Consider the following 19,959-nt stretch of genomic DNA (forward strand, 5'->3'; position numbering starts at 1 on the left):
TTAATTAGGCATCAGAAAGAGTACCAAAGACACTAAAGAAGATGAAGAAGCTATTCTGTACGTGTGAGATGAGAAGTTTTTTTAATATGGCAACAATAATTCTGTAAAGAGAATGACTTTTTTTTTTTTTCGAAGTGCAAAGGATGCAGAAAGATGGGGAGTGATAAACGCAAAGTATAAGTTTGAAAAAGTGGTGTTTTTTTAAGAAATGGGGCACTTAGGCCTGCTTGATGACAAATTGTTGGAGCAGAAAAGCAAACCACCTCCTTTTCATGTAAAATGAGATGTGTGGAATCAGATGTGCCAAAAAGAGCCAGAATGTTCCCACTTGTTCACCACTGCACCAAACAAAATAATGCACAAACACAGTGGTGCTGAAAACACCGTGTTTTGTTGTAGTATGTCTAGCCTTGGTGTTTATGGGCTGGCCAAAGTCAAACAAGGCTGCAGCACTAACAAAGCAGGGATTGGGTCTGCCTCGTGACAGCTTCAAGCAATGGGAGAACAGAAATTTTAAGGCCAGGTTAGTTTTAATGTTCTTGTAATTGACTTGAATGTAGGACTTGAGGGCGCACTAAGCAAGCTTATGGATAACACTAACTTGGGATGAGCTGCTGGCTTCCTTATGACAACTTTCTGAGAGATCTTGACAAATTGGAGGGCTGGGCAGTTGGCAAATGCATTCATAGAATCATAGAACTCACAGGATCATCTAGTCCGACTGTCCACTGATCACCAATAGCTCTCACTAAACCATGTCCCCCTACACAACATCTTAACATTCCTTGAACACCTTCAGGGTCGGTGACTCCACCACCTCCCTGGGCAGACCATTCCATTTCCTGACCACTCTTTCAGAAAAGTAGTGTTTCCTAATGTCCAGCCTGAATCTCCCTTAGTGCAACTTGAGGCCACTCCCTCTAGTCCTATCACCATTTACACAGGAAAAGAGGCCGACTGCCAGCTCATTACAACCTCCATTCAGGTAGTTACAGAGAGTGATGAGATCTCCTGGAGCCTCCTCTTCACCAGTCTGAAAAATCCCTCATAAGCCTGTGCTCCAGACCCCTCATCAGCTTCGTTGCCCTTCTCTGGACATGCTCCAGGGCCTTGATGTCTTTCGCGCTGTGCAGTGCAAGAAGTGGGTGCTGGTTTGTGAGCCACAGCGTAAGAAACACATAAAGCTATTAGAGAGTGTCCAAAGACAGGCTATGAAGTTGAGGAAGGGTCTGGATGGCAACATCTGTGAGGAGCAGCTGAGATCTCTGGGTTTGCTCAGCCCAGAGCAGAGGAGACTGAGGGGAGGCTGTCATGCAGCTCCTCATAGGGAGCGGAGGGGTGGCAAGAGTACCCAAGGAAACGTAAAGGAGCTGTGTCACGGGAGGGTCAGATGGAGGTGGTTAGGGAAAGGCATGGAATCCAGGGCAGAGCTGGGGTTCTGGAAACATTCAGGCAGTGCTTCCAAATGTAGAGTTTGAATATTATAGGATGGTGCTGTGTGGAGCCAGGGGTTGAACTCAGTGATCCTCGGGGTCTCTTCCAGCTTGAGATATTCTGTGATTCTATAAAATTGCACGATCTCCTGAGTACCGGTTTGGTCAAGGTTTTCCCAGCACTTATTGGTGCCTAGGGCAGAGTGTAACCCTATGGAAGAGGGCAGACATTCACTTTCTCAAGGCCACCCACATGCTCACAGACCACCGCGATTTTTGATAGTGGGGCAGAGGCCGGCGGAAGAAGGGCAGAGAGCAGGACTCTCCCAGCAGGGCACAGAAAGGAGCAGCACTTCCACACCTTCCCCGCAGTTCCCGCTGGGGGTCGACCGGACCGGGGGCGGTGCTTCGGCGGGGCCGCGTCGCCCCTGCCCCCCGCGGGCACGCGCCCGGGTTCCGTAGGAGCACGCAGGGCCGGGGACGCGCGGTGGGCAGGCGTGCAGCGGGGCCGCGCCCCGGGGCTCCCCGCCCCCGCGCTGGCTTTGTGCTGCCGCCCGCACTTCGCAGGCTCGGCGGGACTGGGAATCCCTGGCGCTTGAGGCAGTCGTGCCTCCTCCTCCGGAGCTGGGCGCATGATGGCGGCAGCTGCCACAGCAGAGGTGAGCAGCGCCGGGAGCAGCAGCAGCGATACCTCCAGCACTGGCGAGGAGGAGAGGATGAGGCGCCTTTTCCAGACCTGCGACGGCGACGGAGACGGCTTCATCAGCAGGTAGCGGCGCAAAGCCGCCTCCGCGAAGTGCCGTCTGAACTTCTCGCAAGTTTGCCGCTCGGAGCGGAGTGGGAGGCGGCTGGGCACGCGTCCCTGCCGCCAGGCCGGACCCTCCGCCGGAGCGCAGACCGACCGCCCCCTCCTCCCTGCCGGCAGCTCGCCGCGGCCGCTGCCTCCCCGAGGGCGGTGGGCGAGCTCGAGGCGGGGCGGGCGCTCCCCGCCGCTCCTCCGCTGTCCCCAGGTGCTGTGGGCTCCTGAGCGGGGCTGCAGCCTACCGGCGTAAGCTCGCCCGTGCCTGGGAGCTGCGCCGCTCGGGGACTGCGGGAGCGACACATCAGCGGGTGCGGAGGTTGGGGCTGCGAAACTTGCGCGCCCCAGCCATCAGCGGGCAGGTGGTTTTCGCGGGTAAAGATAAAGCTGTGGATAGTCGTGGAGGAAGGTGTGACGATTCTGCTGAGCGCTCGGTGGAAACTGATGTCCTTTGAGGGTGCTCCCGCAGGTATGCCCACAGGTGTCAGTGTGAGAAGGTCGATAGTCACTGTAATGCGCTGTGGAGCTAGGGCCCTGGATGTAATGATATAAGGTATAAAATTTGTACGGCTTTTCCAGAATATCTCGTTTCCCTATGTTTTTACCAATATCCTTGCTTTGCAGCGTCATATAAGTTCCTGCCCTGGTCCCATGTTAGTTTCAGGACTGTTACCTGAGCTGTTAAATTTCTTTGGGCAGTGGTGAGTTGATGCAGTTGTAATAGGTGGCTGGGTATAAGCCATAGTGAAACGTTCAAATGGATGAGACGTCTTGATCAGCACGTCTTGATCAGTGCTGGGCACGTTGTAAGGATGCTTCTGGAACTAGTCTTCTCTTGTAGAATCATAGACTGGTTTATATTGGAAAGAACCTTAAAGCCCACCCAATTCCAACTCTCCCTGCCATGGGCAGGGTTGGCACCAACCAGATCAGGCTGCCCAGGTCCCCATCCAGACTGGCCTTGAACACTTCCAGGGATGGGGCATTTACATTTTCTCTGGGCAGTTCCACCTCACTCTGAGTAAAGAATTTCCTCCTAACATCTAACTCAAATCTTCCCTCTTCAGTTTAAAGCCATTCCCCTCTGTCCTTTGCCCATGTTCTATCGCTGCCAGACTGTAAAAAGGCTATCCCCTGCCTGTTTGTAAGCTTCTTTCAAGAACTGGAAGGCCCTGTTGAGGACTCTTGCACAACTATTTTGAAAACATGTGGGTTTCCAAATGTAATAGTTGTAAGAGGCGATGATAACTTACATTTTCACATTGAATCCTGTGCTGGTTGCAGTGAGTGAGCATTTCCAGAGAGCTGAGTCAGAGTGAGGGAATTTTTGAGTTTGTCCCCTAACCTGAAACCTGAGAGTATGACCCTACAGAAAGGCTAAGTAAACTTCAGTCCCCACTGTTGTCTCTTTGGAACCAGAAAGTTGCTGAAAATCTCTAACAGCTGGCAGTCACTTTTAAAAATAAAACCTAAGGGTCATGATATCTTTTATCTAAACAGCTCCACAAACACTCTTTTTTTTTTCTTTCCCGCCTCTACCCCCTCCCCCCTCCTCCCCAACCTAGTAATTGTTTTGGCAGTTGTGTTTCTGAAATGTAAACTAAGAAAATGTATGCCTTCCAACCACTATGTTAGGAGCACTTCTCTTTACGTTTGTTTACTGTCCTCATGGAAATTATTCTGATGTCAGAAAACTTTGTATGCTCATTTAAAGCACGTGCTGCCTCCTCTCAGCTCCTTCTCTGATCTGCAATTCAATGCTTTTCAATAATGTAAACTCTATTGAGTTTTGTATATTTGTCTTTTAAAGCACTTCTGTGAAACCTTTGTCATCGAGCTCAACATGGACAGTTGAGAGATGCTACCTTGCCACAGAAATTCAGATTTCTGATGAACTTTTCCTTAAATTTTCCTAAATTTCATTCCAAGTTAGTATTATGTGTATTTCAGAGTAGGCGTATCTGAGTGTTGGTTGAACTGCACTTTTGAGAGCATTAAGATCTCCAGGAATGCGGTTCAGGGATTTCAGTAGCAAACAGAAATATGGCCCAGAAGGTAGCAATAGTAGAAGACTCCTCTGGAGATGGTCTGTTGTTGAGACTTATTTGCATCTTGCTTCATAAGGGATTAGTGCCTTCAACATGAAATTGTCATCATCTTGATCAGAACATTGTATCATAAATAATTATCTCCCCTTAAATTTCCATATTTTAGAAAAAGTAGTGAGTGAATATTTAACAAGTGATTTTTGCTATGAGTGAGAGCCACTTCACAGAATCATAGAAAGGCCTGGGTTGAAAAGGACACAATCATCATCTAGCTTCAACCCCCCTGCTATGTGCAGGATCACCAACCAGCAGCCCAGGCTGCCCAGAGCCACATCCAGCCTGGCCTTGAATGCCTGCAGGGATGGGGCATCCACAGCCTCCTTGGGCAACCTGTTCCAGTGCGTCACCACCCTCTGGGTGAAAAACTTCCTCCTAATATCTAACCTAAACCTCCCCTGTCTCAGTTTAAAACCATTCCTCCTTGTCCTATCACTATCCGCCCTCATAAACAGCCGTTCCCCCTCCTGTTTATACACTCCCTTCAAGTACTGGAAGGCCACAATGAGGTCTCCCCAGAGCCTTCTCTTCTCCAAGATAAACAAGCCCGGTTCCCTCAACCTTTCCTCATGGGAGAGGTGCTCCAGCCCTCTGATCATCTTAGCAGTCTTCCTTTGGACCCGCTCCAAGAGCTTTTCATCTTTCTTGTCCTGGGGGCCCCAGGCCTGGATGCAGTACTGCAGATGGGGCCTCACAAGAGCTGAGTAGAGGGGGACAATCACCTCCCTCTCCCTGCTGGCCATTCCTCTTTTAATGCAGCACAGAATATAGCTCTTCTGTACTTCATTAGCCAGCATAAATGCAACGTACTCAAACTCAATATTCCTTTTATGCACAGCTTCAGATTGTTCTGGAGCAAAAGTGAGTGGAGGTGCTTGTATGGTTATAATAATGAGGACTTGGAGTGTAATGCTGAGGTGATGCATCTTCTGAAATAAGACCTAATATACAGACTTTGCTAAAAGATGAGGCCGAAGAGCTCTTCTGTTATTTACTTCACAATTAATCTTTTGGAGGTCAATTGCTCTATAAAATTACACAGAGCTCTGTAAATGTCCATGTATACAAAAGGTAGATTTGTTAAAGAGTTTATCAACCTCTTTTGGTGTTGAGCTCATAATATTTTAAATGTAATTCTTTAGCCCTATGGTGGTACCTGCTGTTTTTTTTACCTGCAAGATGTTTTTTATGGGTTCGTGCAAATAAATTCAGTGAGGTTTACTCAGTCGTGAGTTACTGCTTTAGGTGTCTTCAGCCTATTGTCTGCTATTTGTAAAGCAGCATCAGGAACAAAATGTGTAAGTAGGGGCTGTTAGTGCTCAGCTGTGAACAGACTAAGGAACAGTACAGCTGTATTTGCTACAATGAATAGGTTTTCAGAAGATCACCCATATAACAGAGGGGAAGTAAAAAGCTGACTTTGACCTGGTAGAAAACTAATATTACTCTGCTAAGCTTTACAGGTACTGGGGTTCCTAACGGCAAAAGCAGCTTGGTTTCAGCAGTGTACAGTTTTCATTCTGGCCTCAGTCCAGCCCTCTAACAAGGAAACATCATTTAGAACAGTCAGCAAAATACCACCTTTATTAGGTGGTATTATGGCCTTTATTAGTCCTTGCATTCTTCTGCACATTGCTGGGCCATTCTTATTCTTACTGTCACAGAGTTGGAAAAGTTAAGAAAAATTTGTATTAGGGTTTTACTTCAGATCTGGACTATTTCTCTGTGCTTTTCTTAACCACATGAAAGATTAACACAATTCCGTTTTAGGAATTCTTCACAGAAATTGTCTGAACTTTCTTGAATCTGACTTTGTCCTAACCCCATTTTTTTCCTGTGTCTTGAAAACAGTTCTAGCTCTCATGGTATGTTTCTAGACTTAATTTTATTTTTCATCCATCTCCACTAAGAAGCTGCCAGAGGGACTGTGAAGCTTGTAATGGGAGGAGTGCTTTTATATGGATATAGCACAATAGTATTACATCAAATAAAACTGTGTTTGAAGCACTGTGCTGTTTCTCACATGGTTGTGCTCTGTTTTCTTTGTTTCTCCTGGAGCTTACTTTAGTTTGTGGTGCCACAGTTACATAGAATTTTGTGGGTTTTTATTCTTTATCCTCCCTAGATCCTCTCAGAACATCAGAACTGGAAAAAAGGGAATAAGCTATGGGAAAAAACAGATGTATGGATATAGACAAAAAATGAGAGAAACACTCTGTGTGCTTAATTTGGACTGAAGAAAAATTATACCGTTGTTTAATATTGTCTAGCAAGCATGCCAAGGATTAATATTCGCTAAAGATTTAAACATTTCAAAGTCTGTGTTTGTTGCAATTAAGAAACAGTCAGAGAAATATATTCAAGCTTATGTTTTCTGAAACCCTTCATGTTGTAGCATTATTTAGCTGTCCAGTTCTTTCCTGAACACCAAACTCAAGAAAGGGGTGTAATCAGACAATATAGGTGGAACTGCTACTCATGTTTTAAAGGCAGTAGGGTTAGCCAGTGTGTTTTATTGTCACAGAGTTATCTCTAGATCTGTCTGTGTCCATGACAGGGAGACCGCATGCCCACAGGCCTAATGGCCCAACAAAAGAAAAGGGGGGGTGTGGAGGAGGGGAGGATGTCAACAGTTTACAGGCTGGTTCGTACTAGTTCTGTGACTAGTGGGGCGTGGGACCCACGGACCCTCACCTCGAGAAAGGGGGAATGGGACAGGGGAGAAGGGGAACGGTGGGGAGGCGGGAGATGGGCCTAAAAAACAGAACAGCAGCAACGATCTGAGGAGGAAAGTTAATTTACTAAATATGGTATCAGAATGTAAGATAGCAAAATATAATATAGTATAGTTGGAATTGAGGTCAATAAATAAAATGAGAGAGAGAGTGTTGGAAATATCCAAGTAATTTTCTAGAACAGTATCTCTGATGAAGCGGAATTTATTTGCAATTGCAATAGCAGGCCTCCTGCAAGCAGGAGAGCGCCCAAAAAACAGACTTACATCTTCTGTTCCCTATTCCCTGATGCTTATCTCTTTCTCCTCTAGTTCCTCATTGGCTGAGTACTTTAGGTTCACAATCTTCTCGACGCTTCACTAAACATGGAAACACTGGACAAACATAAATTTTTTGCTGCCTGAGCTTAAATCTGTTGTTAATTAATTAACTTATTCCACACTTGATCATTATTTTGAGGATATCTGCTTGTTCTTTTTCCACAAAGATAAGCTCAGGAGAAAGACAGGGGAGTATCTTGGTGCCTGCCTTCACATCCCAACCTTCTCATGGAGTGAGACACTTTGGCCTTGTGAGGCCCTAACTTCTTTGATGTTTGCTAGATCTGTTTTTCTTTTGCTGGGAGTTTCTTGTCCTAACAGAACAACTCTGCAATATGTTTTCTAATTCCTAACAACTATACTCGTTATATTGTTTGGAACATTTAACAACTATTATGGTTTTGCAAGAAAGAATTAATCTCTTAATTCAGTAATAATGTTTCTAAAGCATGCTGCTAACATATACAGTATTTTACTTCTTAGATCAACTATTTCTAAGGATAAGTCACAGAATACAAATGCATTATGTTCTACTTCTTCAAACCAATTGCTCTTTTTAATATCAAATGCAGAAACAGCATTCCATTCCCCCAAGAGTACCCACAACCAAAGGCCTTACTCTGAAGCTGAAGGCAAGATGGTCAGGGAGCACACGCTGCTGAGACAAGCAGCAAAAAAGAGGGTAATCTTGTGACCTGTAAACAGTTTTATCTTTCCCTCTGAACAGAAAATGAAAACACAGTCCTCGGGTGTATGTAGTTCTTCTGAGATACTGGCACCTGGAAATTCAGCAGTCTACAGAACTGGAGCATATTAACTCTTTTAAGTCTTTAACTCTCAGTGCTTTACAGGATGTTATGTTGTAGAATACCGATAACAAAAATCATAAAACCATGACATTTAAACAGCTTATTCTATTTTTCTTTCTACTGGCATTAGTAACTAAGGAAAAATGGCTGAAGTATAAGTCCCAGGCTTATGTGGTTTTATTGTATTCGTCTTTGAAGCTAAGTGTCCAGTAAGGTGGTCTGTAATGTGGAAAAACTGAGCAGTATGTCCCACTTTGTCAAACTTTTTGATGTCATTGAACATTATCACCAAGTTAACAAGTGCTGAAGCTATTTCTTATCCTCATTCATTTTTAATGGGATTATTAGCTAATACTATTTTATAGGAGTTATTAACATCAGAGAATTTAACTTCTCTTTGAAGTCCATAACTTTCCTCATGGTGAGAAAAGAAAAATTATCCATGCAACTGGTATTTTTTTCCATGTTTCTTAGTGGCTGTTCATTTTTTATGAACAACTTACTAATTATTTCAATTTTTTGGTTTTTTATAACTAATTAATTTACTTATGATTGATATCCTCTGCTCCAAATCCTTAGTAATATCTTTAGGATGATTAAATGCCATTTCATAAGGCAAATGTCCTTTTTCTTTCACCAACCTTGTTGCTTGTCAGTTTCCTTTTCCCGCATCAGGCTTTGAAGGTCTTGCCCAGTTGGCAGATCCTTCTCCTGCTGCCTATCAGCTTCAAGGTTCCTGGGTGCTGGGCTGATTTCTTCTTTACTGGCCTTGAAGATCCCAGGCAACTGGTCATCCTCAGAAAAGAGAACATAACAGTACACAGGATGCCATCTATAAAATTAAGGAGCTACAAAATGTTAGCAGAACTTGGATCAGAACTGCTACAAGACAACAAAAGTTGTGAAACCACTGCTGGCTAATGTCAGTATCTCAAGATACTAAAACTAAATCAGGCAGTATGTCCTGCTCTAGGATACTTCTTTATGGGGGAGACAAACAGATGTTGGAATCTACATGCAAACAAGTTCCAGAAAAAAGATAATTACTGTTTTCCTGCTTAAAAAAAGAAAACTCATTTATCTTGTTGCAGGTTTTGAATAAGAATAGTTAGTTGTTCTTTAAAATAGCTTGAAGCAGTACTGTGCTTCTAGTACATAGATCAGTAAATTCTGTCCTTAAAAATGCTGGCATTACATGGCCAATGCTGTGCTCCTCCACTCTGTCTCATTTCTGAGTTTGTGGCATTATGGTAACAGTGTTTCTCAGTTGACAGTTTGGGCCCTAGAGAGCCTGGAATTGTTTAGAAATGGTTAGCAAGTAGCACAAAAAATCTACTTAAGAAGGCTGCATGATCCAAAAGGCACCTGATCTTTCTGCTACTCTGTGTTTAGGTTTTATGTGCTGTTCCTGCATATTGTGGATCTGAGGGTCTTGGAGCATCTCTGTGTGACGTGGATATGTCAGAAGGCTTTGAAATTGTAATGACTTACTTCTATAGGTACAGATTAAGAAATAAATATTTTGTACAACCTGCTTCATGTGATGATACCTAGCTAGTTCTTTTGCCATCTAAAATTCTGATAGAGGTTATTCTGGTACCTCTCTCTGAACAAACGTTGACCCTCTGTGAATCTTCTGGAGGATCTTACTGAAGGCTACTTTGTCTTGCAATTAATTGTTGGTGGCTCTTATCTCTACTTCCCAAACTTTGTATGAGTTGATTTCTGCAGTCTCTGTGTGATGCTGTAGTTTTCTCAGTTGAACATTTGTAGTTACAGTTGTAAGAAGGAGATTAAGTTTTTATCTGTTTGTTATTGTTATTGTTGTTTTTCTGTTTGTTTGTTTGTTTTCTGGCAGTGAAACAAGTGAACTGGAAGGCAATTGTTGTGATCATAGAATCATAGAATGGCTTGGATTGAAAGTGGTGAGGTGCTGGCACAGGCTGCCCAGAAGGGCTGTGGATGCCCTATGCCTGGAGGTGTTCAAGGCCCAGTTGGATGGGGCTCTGGGCAGCTGATCTAGTATTAAATGTGGAGGTTATTTGCCCTGCCTGCGGCAGAGGGGTTGAAGATGATCTTTGAGGCCCCTTCCAACCTAAGCCATTCTACGGTTCTATGATCTCAAAGATCCTCTATTTTCAACTCTTCCAGGGCCCATACAGGCTCAGCTTGAACATATCCAAGGATGGGATGCCCACCTCTCTAGGCAATGTGTTCCAATGTCTTCCCACACCTTACCACTCTTAGTGAAAAATTTCCTCAACACCTAATCTAAATCTCCCCGCATAGTTTGAAACTGTTTCTACTTGTCCTATCCCTATAAGGGATAATAATGAATGGATTTGTGTAATGTTTGCATGTTGGTCAATGTGACGGAATTGCTGTGTCAGCTGAAGGTCTGCACACTTGTGGGAGCTGCCCCAGGTTCTGGTAGGACACTGAATTGCAGGTTAAAGAAGTGAGGCAACTGTCTGATGATACTGGTACTCAAGAGACTACTTTGCCTCTGAAGAGAGTGGTACTGGCTTTCCTTCCTCTGCAGTAAACTTCTCATGGAACTAAGTCAACAAAAGCTATTCTTGTTATCATGATCAGTTTTATGCTGTTTTAACTGCTTGATGAGACAGCCATAGTAGAGGAACATGGAATGAGCTGTGGGTAGATATCTGGTGGAGTGGGATTACCTCTTTTGACAGCAGAAAGCTAAAAAACTGATTCCATAGTTCTTGCTTCTTTGTGTGGGGAAGCAGAAACAGATCAAAAGAAGCTGGAGACAGGCTACTTTGGGGAGCCAGAATAATGGACGAGAAAGATGACTAGAAAAACTGAATTTCAGAGTAGAGAGCTACTTCTCATCTGGTAGGAAGCTGATTTGCGGGGCAGAAAACATATGTGAATTGCAGGAAATCTTTGGTTTGCAGGAATAAATGAGGTACTTCACAGAAGTATTTGTTTGACCTATGTCTAAAGTGAAAACTGATGAAGAAATTAAGACAAAAAGTACATCTTTATTTTTCTTGAAGCCTACTTTTAAGTGCAATCTCAATTATGAGCAGCCTTAGAATTCTGTGTGCAGCACATTTTAGGAATTTAGACTTACTGTTGCTTTTGCTAGATCAAATCCCACATGGTGAAATTGTGGGGTGGGAGCGTTCCTAAGCTATGTGGGAATGCTGATCTTCCTTCATTGTTTTCTTAGTTTATGAGGGCAGTAACATCATCTGAAATCTGCAAGGCTGAAGTCTAAACACTGTACGCTTAGTTGGACTGTTTGTTGTTGTTTTTAACTCTGTGTGCCTCTAGGGAGCAATTAATTTTGACTTCTGTTCTTCAAAGTGACTTGTGCAACTGCAGGTTACATAAGCAAAGATAAAATGTTTCCTTGTAAAATTACCAAAAAACCTTTTTAAAAAAAGTAGCTGAAAATATAGAGTCAGAATAATTCAAGTTGGGGTGGATTCATCAACTCTGTTTCATATTATGGTTTTTATCAACTGCTACTACTGAGAATTATTTCAGCAAACTTATTCTTAATGTAATTTTTAATAATGGGGAGCAAACAGAACATTTTCTACTGAGGATGTTTAGCTTCAAATTAAGCCTTACGTATGTTCTTGAGATTCTTTCGTTCTTCACGCAAAATAGAAAATAACATTGACCTTAGTGTTGCTGGCTGGTTTGTTCTTTGGTGATATGTTTATGTGTATTTATATGTATTTATACACAGAACACATTGTATACATTTTTTAAGTATATCATATGTTTTCAGTAACTACCCTGTTGACTTTGTTGCAGTTATCTTTTAGCCACCTGCACTCAGCATCAGAGTATTTTACGAATTGCTGCCCTCCTCTCTGCTTTGAGTTTCATTTAACAATTAGACCAAGCAAGCTTCTTGAGAGGATTTTTCAGTCATGATACTTGGAGACAGGCTTGAAAACATTTATTCCAAATGCTCCTTTCTGATGTTTTCTTTGACCATAAATACCTTTTTCCTCTTTAACTTACTGCTGTTCAGCAGCAAAAGAAATTTCTCTCTACTCCAAATAAAACAGAAATCAAAAGTACTATTGATCCAGCTGAAATATAATGATTTAATTTCTTAGTACATTACCTTACTCTGAAGATCAACAGCATGATTCAGCTCTCACTTGTGTCTCTGGTAGTCGAAGTGTTGAAAATAGCATGAAATTAATCCTTAAGAGGAAATCTTTCTGTGTTTCCATGGTCTTTCTGTTTTCCAATTTCTTTCCAACTTCAGGTCATAGATTGATAGAAAACAGTGGTTGGCTTATTGGGTTTAAATGTCTGTACATTTATGTATCTCAAAATTAAACAGTATTCCTTCTAAACTAAATTGTTCTTGTTTTTTCTTCTCCATTCCTGTTTTTCCAATCTTTCTTGCACTTTTCTCCCACCCTTACCCCTATTTTCCCTCTAAAAATATTCTTAGGAATGACTTGCTGATGGTGTGCCGCCAGCTGAACATGGAGGAGTCTGTCGCTGAGATCATGCACCAGCTGGGAGCAGATGAAAATGGAAAAATTTCCTTCCAGGATTTTAGTCAGTGCCGCATGCAACTGGTGCGAGAAATCAGGAAGGAGGAAGTGGAGCTTTCTGTGAAATCAGATGAGTCTTGTAAAAAGAAGAAGTTAAGAGATAGGATAGCTTCCTGGCCAACTAGCAGCAATAACAGTTTAGGTAGGTATAACATCTAAATGTCCTGCTGATGTTGTTTAACAGACCATAAGCTCTGAGTTTGTTGCTACTAATTCTTTTTGGTATCAGAATTTTCCCTGAAGAGCTTTCAGAATATGCTTTGGCATAAATTTGTCACACGTTAAAGTGTTGTTACAACTGATGCATCCATGTTGTTTGGTGTGTATACAAATATGCGTGAAGAATGTTCTCTTCTAAAAACCACAATTATTCAAGACAACATCCTTGAAAAGACAGGAGTTGTGGTTATTTCTATCTTGTAAATGCTGTATATCAAGTATGTCCAACCTGCAGCCTGTGGGCCACATGCAGTGCAGCACAGCAGCACTGCAGACACCCTCTGCCTCATGCCATTATGGTATCAGCTCTGCTGTGCCAAGGAGCCTGGCCCTGGACTCAAACCCATTGCTCACAACTCCTAAACAGCTTTGGCCGATCAGCACTCTGTGGGCTGGAACCAAGGGTAGGGGATGTTGCAGGGCAGCACTGACTCTCCTTCTCATGTCTGTCACACGCGCTCACTCTCATCAAAGCCTGCATGTATTGCATGTAGCATGTGCTTGTGCCTCTTGTTGAGTAAAATGCAGTGATTGTCAATACTGATATTTCAGTCTGGCTCATGGCATCTCAGAAGAAACCAGAACCCAGCAAAAGAAAAATTGTGTATGAAGGAAAAAATGGACAGATTGCTACTTTTTTGTCAAGACAAATAGTATGGCAGTATGCTTAACTTGTGAGAAAAGCATGTAAGTTTTCAATGATTACAGTTTGAAAAGACATTATATTCAGAAACATACTGCCAAATTTGGTATATATCTAGGAACACTTGTAAGGACAAAACAGTGTTTGTCATCTCAACAAAATCTTTAAAATAGTTAAAACTCAAATGGACTTTGTTATAAAAGGTAGTTACGTAGTAGCAAATCTAAATGCAAAAAAAAAAACCCAAAGCTTTGACTGATGGTGAGTTTATTAAGCAATGTTTGGAAAGTGTGGGAAATATAATTTGTCCTGATGTCTGGTAATAGCTATTGATGGCACCCCAGAGACGGTTGGTAAGAAAAGGGAACTTATAAAATTAATAGAAGATAATGCAATTGCCGCCGGCAACTCAAAGTTTGATGAAATGTCACTGCATTATACATCATGAAAATTTATGTAAAAGCTTTAAAAATAGGCAATGTCATGCAAATAGTCATCAAAGCTGTGAATTTTGTATAGTCCAAGGGAATGAATCATTGCCAATTCCAGCACTTCCTTGAAAGTGCTGATTATGGGGACATCATTTACTTTTCCAAAGGAAGATGGCTAAGTTGGGATAAAATGCTAAAAAAATCTTACAATTTGCAAAATGAAATCAAAGGGAAAATTTGTGCCAGAACGTGAAGATGAAAAATGGCTCACAGATTTTGCATTTTTGATGGATTTGGCTGCCTGTTTAAGTGAGTTAAACATGTGTCTTCAAGGTGAAAATCAGCTCCTCTCCAGTAGGTCAGCCCCCCAACCTGTGCTGATAGATTCCTTCCCAGGTGCAAGACTCTACACTTGCTTTTGTTAAACCTCATCTGATTTCTTACATAAAAATCAGCTCCAGCAGCTGTATTGGATAGTGTTTCAAAACCATGGTGACTTCTAATATCTTTTTTTTTTTTAATTAGGAATGGTGTATATTCCTTAGCTCATACATTATCTTCACCTCCTTTCTTATATTTGTTGTTCTGTTGCTGTTCCATTTTCTGTGTTTGCTGTCCACCATTTGGCTGCTAGACATTTCTTGTCAGCTTGGGCTTTAAATCCTTGTTTCTTGGACAGATCGGCTTAATAATTATGGTTTACAGTAATGAAAAGATTGGGCTTAAACTTGACCAGGGGAAGGTCTGTAGTACAGTCTCAAAATGTATCCTGTAAAGAAATCTTGTTAATAGCTGTCCCAAACTCATATGACAAAAATTCAAATTTGGTAATGCATCCAGTTCAATCTCTACTCTTTTATTCCTGTTGTCTAGCATCTTATTGTTGTGTGAAAGTAATTTAATATGTTTTAAAATTGATTAATGAATTAATATTTCTCTTCATATATATAGTTGTAAAGTTAAGTCTTGAATAACTCTGAGTTTCTTGCCTTGCTCTATTCTGCTTTATGCTTTGTGCTGATGAAGCCTGACCTTTAAGCCTATGGGGACTTCATGGTTTCTGTACTTGTCCTGCACTTACTTTTGCAGAGTCTTTAAGACATCACGATGATTGGAGAACATATGGAGACATTCTCTTATGTAAACAAAAAGAGAATGGGAGAAAATAATAATGAAGATTCACGATGCATCACTTTTTTAATTGGTTGTAAAAGTAAGCCATTGTGGCAGCATTATCCAAGATGTTCTACAGATACTTTTTTAAGCAGGCAAGGAAGCACTGCTGTTATGTATCTCTGTGGTACATTAAAGTGCACAGAGTATGAATGTAATGAGAGCCAAGGAATTATACTTGCAGTCAAGCTTGAATTATGATCTGCATTTACTTCCATGTCCTTCATGTCTTCAAGAGCTCATGCATGCACTCTTCTACTGATCAAAGAGTATTATACTGAGCAGCTTACTACTGCTTTCTACATGTTGTTTAAAACCAGAGAAATTATAAATGTGGAGATTGAAATATATAAACTTTGCAAGTTTTGTGTGTTTGTGCATTTATTCTGATGGAACTTTTGTCATAACCATTACTTTCAAAGGTAGTTTATAGGACTTTTCCTGAGATTTGTTTCTACATAATATGTTAGATGTCTTTTCCAACCTTAATGATTCTGTGATTCTACTACATCAGATACTGGTATTCCTTTTATTGTGTATCTATATGGGATGCATAAACTACACAAACTACACAGATTCAAAATTCATTTGACTGTCACTGTGCAGCAGGGGTCTTGGTGATCTGAAGCAGACAATACAGCTTCTCTGATGGACACAGAATATTGCAAGTTGGGACTATACAGAGATTACCACTCAGGCAACATTCTGTGTAGGCTTTTCTTGTAGCTGGTCAGTTTCTTTAAAAAGAATGTGAAAATGTGTGAATATATCTATACAAAAAACGTAATCTTTGTAACCTCTAATTAGTGTAGTATTAAGTAAATAACTGGAGAAAAAAAAGTCCTAAGAAGTAATTTCTGGTAAATTACTGTTGAACTTCTTTGTCTCACCTATCAGTTTTTGGTGTTGATAAGCATTATTTGTATTTGTATTACAGTACATTTGTCCACAAATGTTTCTTCTCTTGTACAGAGGTAAGGTAACTTGGTAACAGTTTTGGTCAAGGTACTCATCATATTTGTGCTCATCAAACCAAGCCTGCATCCATGTCTAAAAAAGAAAATGGAGGATTAGATTTGAAATTTTAATCTTTTACTCAAACGCATGAAAAAGGGCACTTTTAAATTATTAGAATGTTTGCTGCCACTGCTTGGGTAACGGGGCTGTTATTAATAATTATTATTAATAATAATACAGTTCTCACACTATTAAAGTCAATGGGTACTTTACATTGCAATTGCTAACTGGTGGTTTTTCTATAGTTGAAACTGAAAATGAACTCTGTTAATTTAATATTCATCAAACATTACTTAAAAATTATTAAATATGAATATCTTCTGAAAGTGTTGCTGGACACTTGCAATGATTGTATGCTAACCTGACTTTTTAATATATGACTTCTGTGGGAAATACAGGAAGAATGTCAGCTACTGATCAGATCTGTGGGAACTGTTTCTGTTATGGAGACTGAAAAGCCATAATAGTTATATTAAATCTGTGTGAATTGTCTGCGCAGAGATGGAATTAAATTTCTTGTCAAAGGAGCCCCTGTAATACAGCTGAACTATGCCTCTAATGATCTAAGGCAGGAAATGACTTAAACACCTGTGCCTTTTGTCAGGATGTTTGATATTAATGGTTTTACACGTATTAAGTAAAAGCTAGAATTGGAATTGTTTGTGTTATTTATTATTGTACATGCTAGCTAGCTATTCCCACGTATTACTGTAATAGTAACAGTAGCAAATTACTGTTTTTGCTTTTATTTTTTCTCCACGAGAAAGATGACCTATTTTCATCTTTCTGAGGGTGAATAAGAAATGATAATAAGAAAAGAAGTGATACACAATTTCATTAGTAAATTTGTCCTTTAGACAAATGCAGAATTTCCAGTCCCACTGGGAGCTACATATTCTAGATAAATAGTTGTAGATAATAGAGTCCACAATCTTTAGCCATTGGTTAGTCATCAGTAATTAATTCAGTCAAATCCCCTGTTCTATTTACGGAAAATTTGATTTCATTCTTAAGATTTTGGATAATTTTTGTACTTGGTAAAACATGTAATATAGTGGGGGAAAAAATAAAAACCTAAAGGCTGAAGAAATAGATGCTAGCATTACTTGAGGAAGTGAGACTAAAGGTTAAGTCTTGAACTATTCTTCTAATTTCTTTAAAAAGTACTGATACTATTGTTAAATCTTACAGTGAATCTGGCAGCATAGAATTCCAGAGTTGTTAAATTCTGAATTTTTAAATGTTGAGGATACTGCTGTGATTATATTTTGTGATGAACTGAAAAAATGCAGTGGTAGAAAGGAAAAATGTTGTAACTAGTTCAGGGACCTGAACTAGTTCTGGAACTCAGGAACAAAAGGGAAGATTATGGCCTTTGGAAGAGGGGCTAAGCAATTTATGAGGATTACAAATACATAGTGAAGTTGTGCAGGGAGAAAATGAGAAAGGCCAAAGCCCAATGGAACTTGGCCTCTAAGGTGTAAGACAGCAATAAATATTTATTTCCTTATTATTATATAATACCACAGAATCACAGAAGCAGCAAAACACTATGGTTGGAAAAGACCTACAAGATCATGCAGTCCAACCATCCACCGATCACCAACAGTTGTTACTAAACCATGTCCCTCTACACAACATCCAAACATTCCTTGAATATCTCCAGGGTCAGTGACTCCACCACCTCCCTGGGCAGCCCATTCCAGTGCCTGCCCTAGAGACCTATCTGTCTCATTTTGATGCTGGGGAAAGTAATGGAAAAGATTATCTCAGGAGCCATCATGGGTCAATTAGAGGTCAACCAGGAGATCAGGCCCAGTCAGCATGGGTTCATGCATGGTAGATCCTGTTCGACAAACCTGATTTTGTTCTATGACAAGGTGACTTGCTTAGTGGATGAAGATAAGGCTGTTGATGTGGTCTACCTGGACTTTCACACTGTCGTCCACAACATTCTCATGGAGAAGCTGTCTGCCCACAGTTTGGATGGGCATCCACTCTGCTGGGTGAAACACTAGCTGGACGGCTGGGCCCAAAGGGTTATAATCAGTGGAGTTAAATCCCGTTGGCGGCCAGTCATGAGAAATGTCCCCCAGGGCTCGGTACTTGGGCCACTTCCATTTAACATCTTTATGAATGATCTTGATATGGGGATTGAGTGCACCCTCAGTAAGTTTGCAGACGACACCAAGTTAGGAGGGAGTGTTGATCTGCCTGAGGGGAGAAAGGCACTACAAAGGGACCTGGGTAGACTGGATTGAAGGGCCAAGGTAAACTGTATGACTTTCAGTAGGACCAAGTGTCGGGTCCTGCATTTTGGTCACAACAACCCCAGGCAACCCTCTAGACTTGGGAAGAGTGACTGGAAAGCTACCTGATGAAAAGAGACCTTGGTGTACTGATGGATAGTCGGCTTAATGTGAGCCAGCAGTGTGCCAAGGAGGCTAAAAAGGCCAATAGCATCCTGGCCATGGTATGGTGAACCAGACTAGGACTAGGGAGGTAATGTGCCCTTGTCCTCGGCACTGGTGAGGCCTGACGTCGAGTCCTATGTTCACTTTTGGGCACCTCAATACAGAAAGGACATTGAGGTGCTGGAGCAGGTCCAAAGAAGGGCAGCAAGGCTTGTGAAGGGCTTGGAGAATATGCCCTATGAGGAGAGACTGAAGGAACAGGGGTTGTTCAGTCTGGGGAAAAGAAGGCTGAAAGAAGACCTTACTGCTCTCTTCAAATACCTAAAAGGTGATTGCAGTGAGAGCAGGGCAGGTCTCTTCTCACTGGTGACAGGTGACAGGAGAAAGGGAAATGGCCTCAAGTTGTGCCAGGGGAGGTTTAGGTTGGATATGAGAAAAAACTTACAGAAAGGGTTGTTAAGCCCTGGAATAGGCTCCTCAGGGAGGTGGTTCAGTCACCATCCCTGGATGTACTTAAAAACCATTTGGATGTGGTGCTCAGGGACATGATTTAGCATTGGGTTGTTAGAGTTTAGATGGCATGGTTAGACTGTGGTTGGACTTGATGATCTTGAAGGTCTTTTCCAACCTGAGCAATTGATTCTATGAATCTATGACTCTATTAACAAACATAAATGGAGAATATTTTATGGGGTTTCAGCTACAAGAGCATTTTTGTCTATTCTAAATCTTTTTTTATACTTAAAGATATGAAATAATTTTCAATCTTTCAGTCAAATCTTGACTTTGCTTTCCCTCTATTCTTCGTATTTTCTTGCCATATGTATTGTTATGTAAAATCATTTATTTGATATTAATATTTTTGTGATCTCTGTAATGCTGTGAAACTTTCAGATTGTGTAAAATTTAAAATGCTGCTTAAGCTTTTTTGATGTATGTTCACTTTTGTTGGCACTGTCTGGGTTTGTTTTGTTCTTTGAGGCATTCAGAAGGTACTAAATAGAAATAAAAATTATTATCAAAGATATCAGATGTATTTTTCTGGTCTTGATAAGGCCTTTCCATTTTTGAGCAAAACTGGTTTAGTGCAGTTTGCCTTTTTCTTCTAATTTCTTGATACAGATTTCTCCCATGCCTTATTAATCAGGATGGAGTATAGCTGTGGCTAGTTCACATAGAGGTTGGTATCTTCCAATCCTAAGGTGAAAGAGGTAATAGAGTGTAACACAATATCTTTATTCAGTGTTCATCAGGCCAAATACAAGTATGGTGAGAGGAACAAGAACTTGATAGTGATCCAAC

The 19,959-nt window shown here is 41.2% G+C and overlaps 1 protein-coding gene across 2 annotated transcripts in view; it reads left to right on the top strand.

Annotated features, from left to right (window-relative positions):
• Positions 1–1,914: 1,914 nt before the first annotated feature.
• The window catches only part of MCC (MCC regulator of Wnt signaling pathway), a 182,413-nt gene continuing 164,368 nt past the window's right edge, over positions 1,915–19,959 (top strand). Inside the window, exons 1-2 of one of the 2 annotated variants that reach the window (XM_090132372.1) lie at positions 1,915–2,202; positions 12,655–12,902. In XM_090132372.1, the coding sequence (XP_089988498.1) occupies positions 2,066–2,202; positions 12,655–12,902 (385 nt within the window). In that variant the 5' untranslated portion in view covers positions 1,915–2,065. The remainder of the gene's footprint in view (positions 2,203–12,654; positions 12,903–19,959) is intronic. The other variant, XM_031609899.2, reaches the window with a different exon arrangement.

This window comes from Phasianus colchicus, chromosome Z, assembly GCF_987193195.1.
Source record: "Phasianus colchicus chromosome Z, bPhaCol1.hap1.1, whole genome shotgun sequence".
Classification (NCBI taxonomy): domain Eukaryota; kingdom Metazoa; phylum Chordata; class Aves; order Galliformes; family Phasianidae; genus Phasianus; species Phasianus colchicus.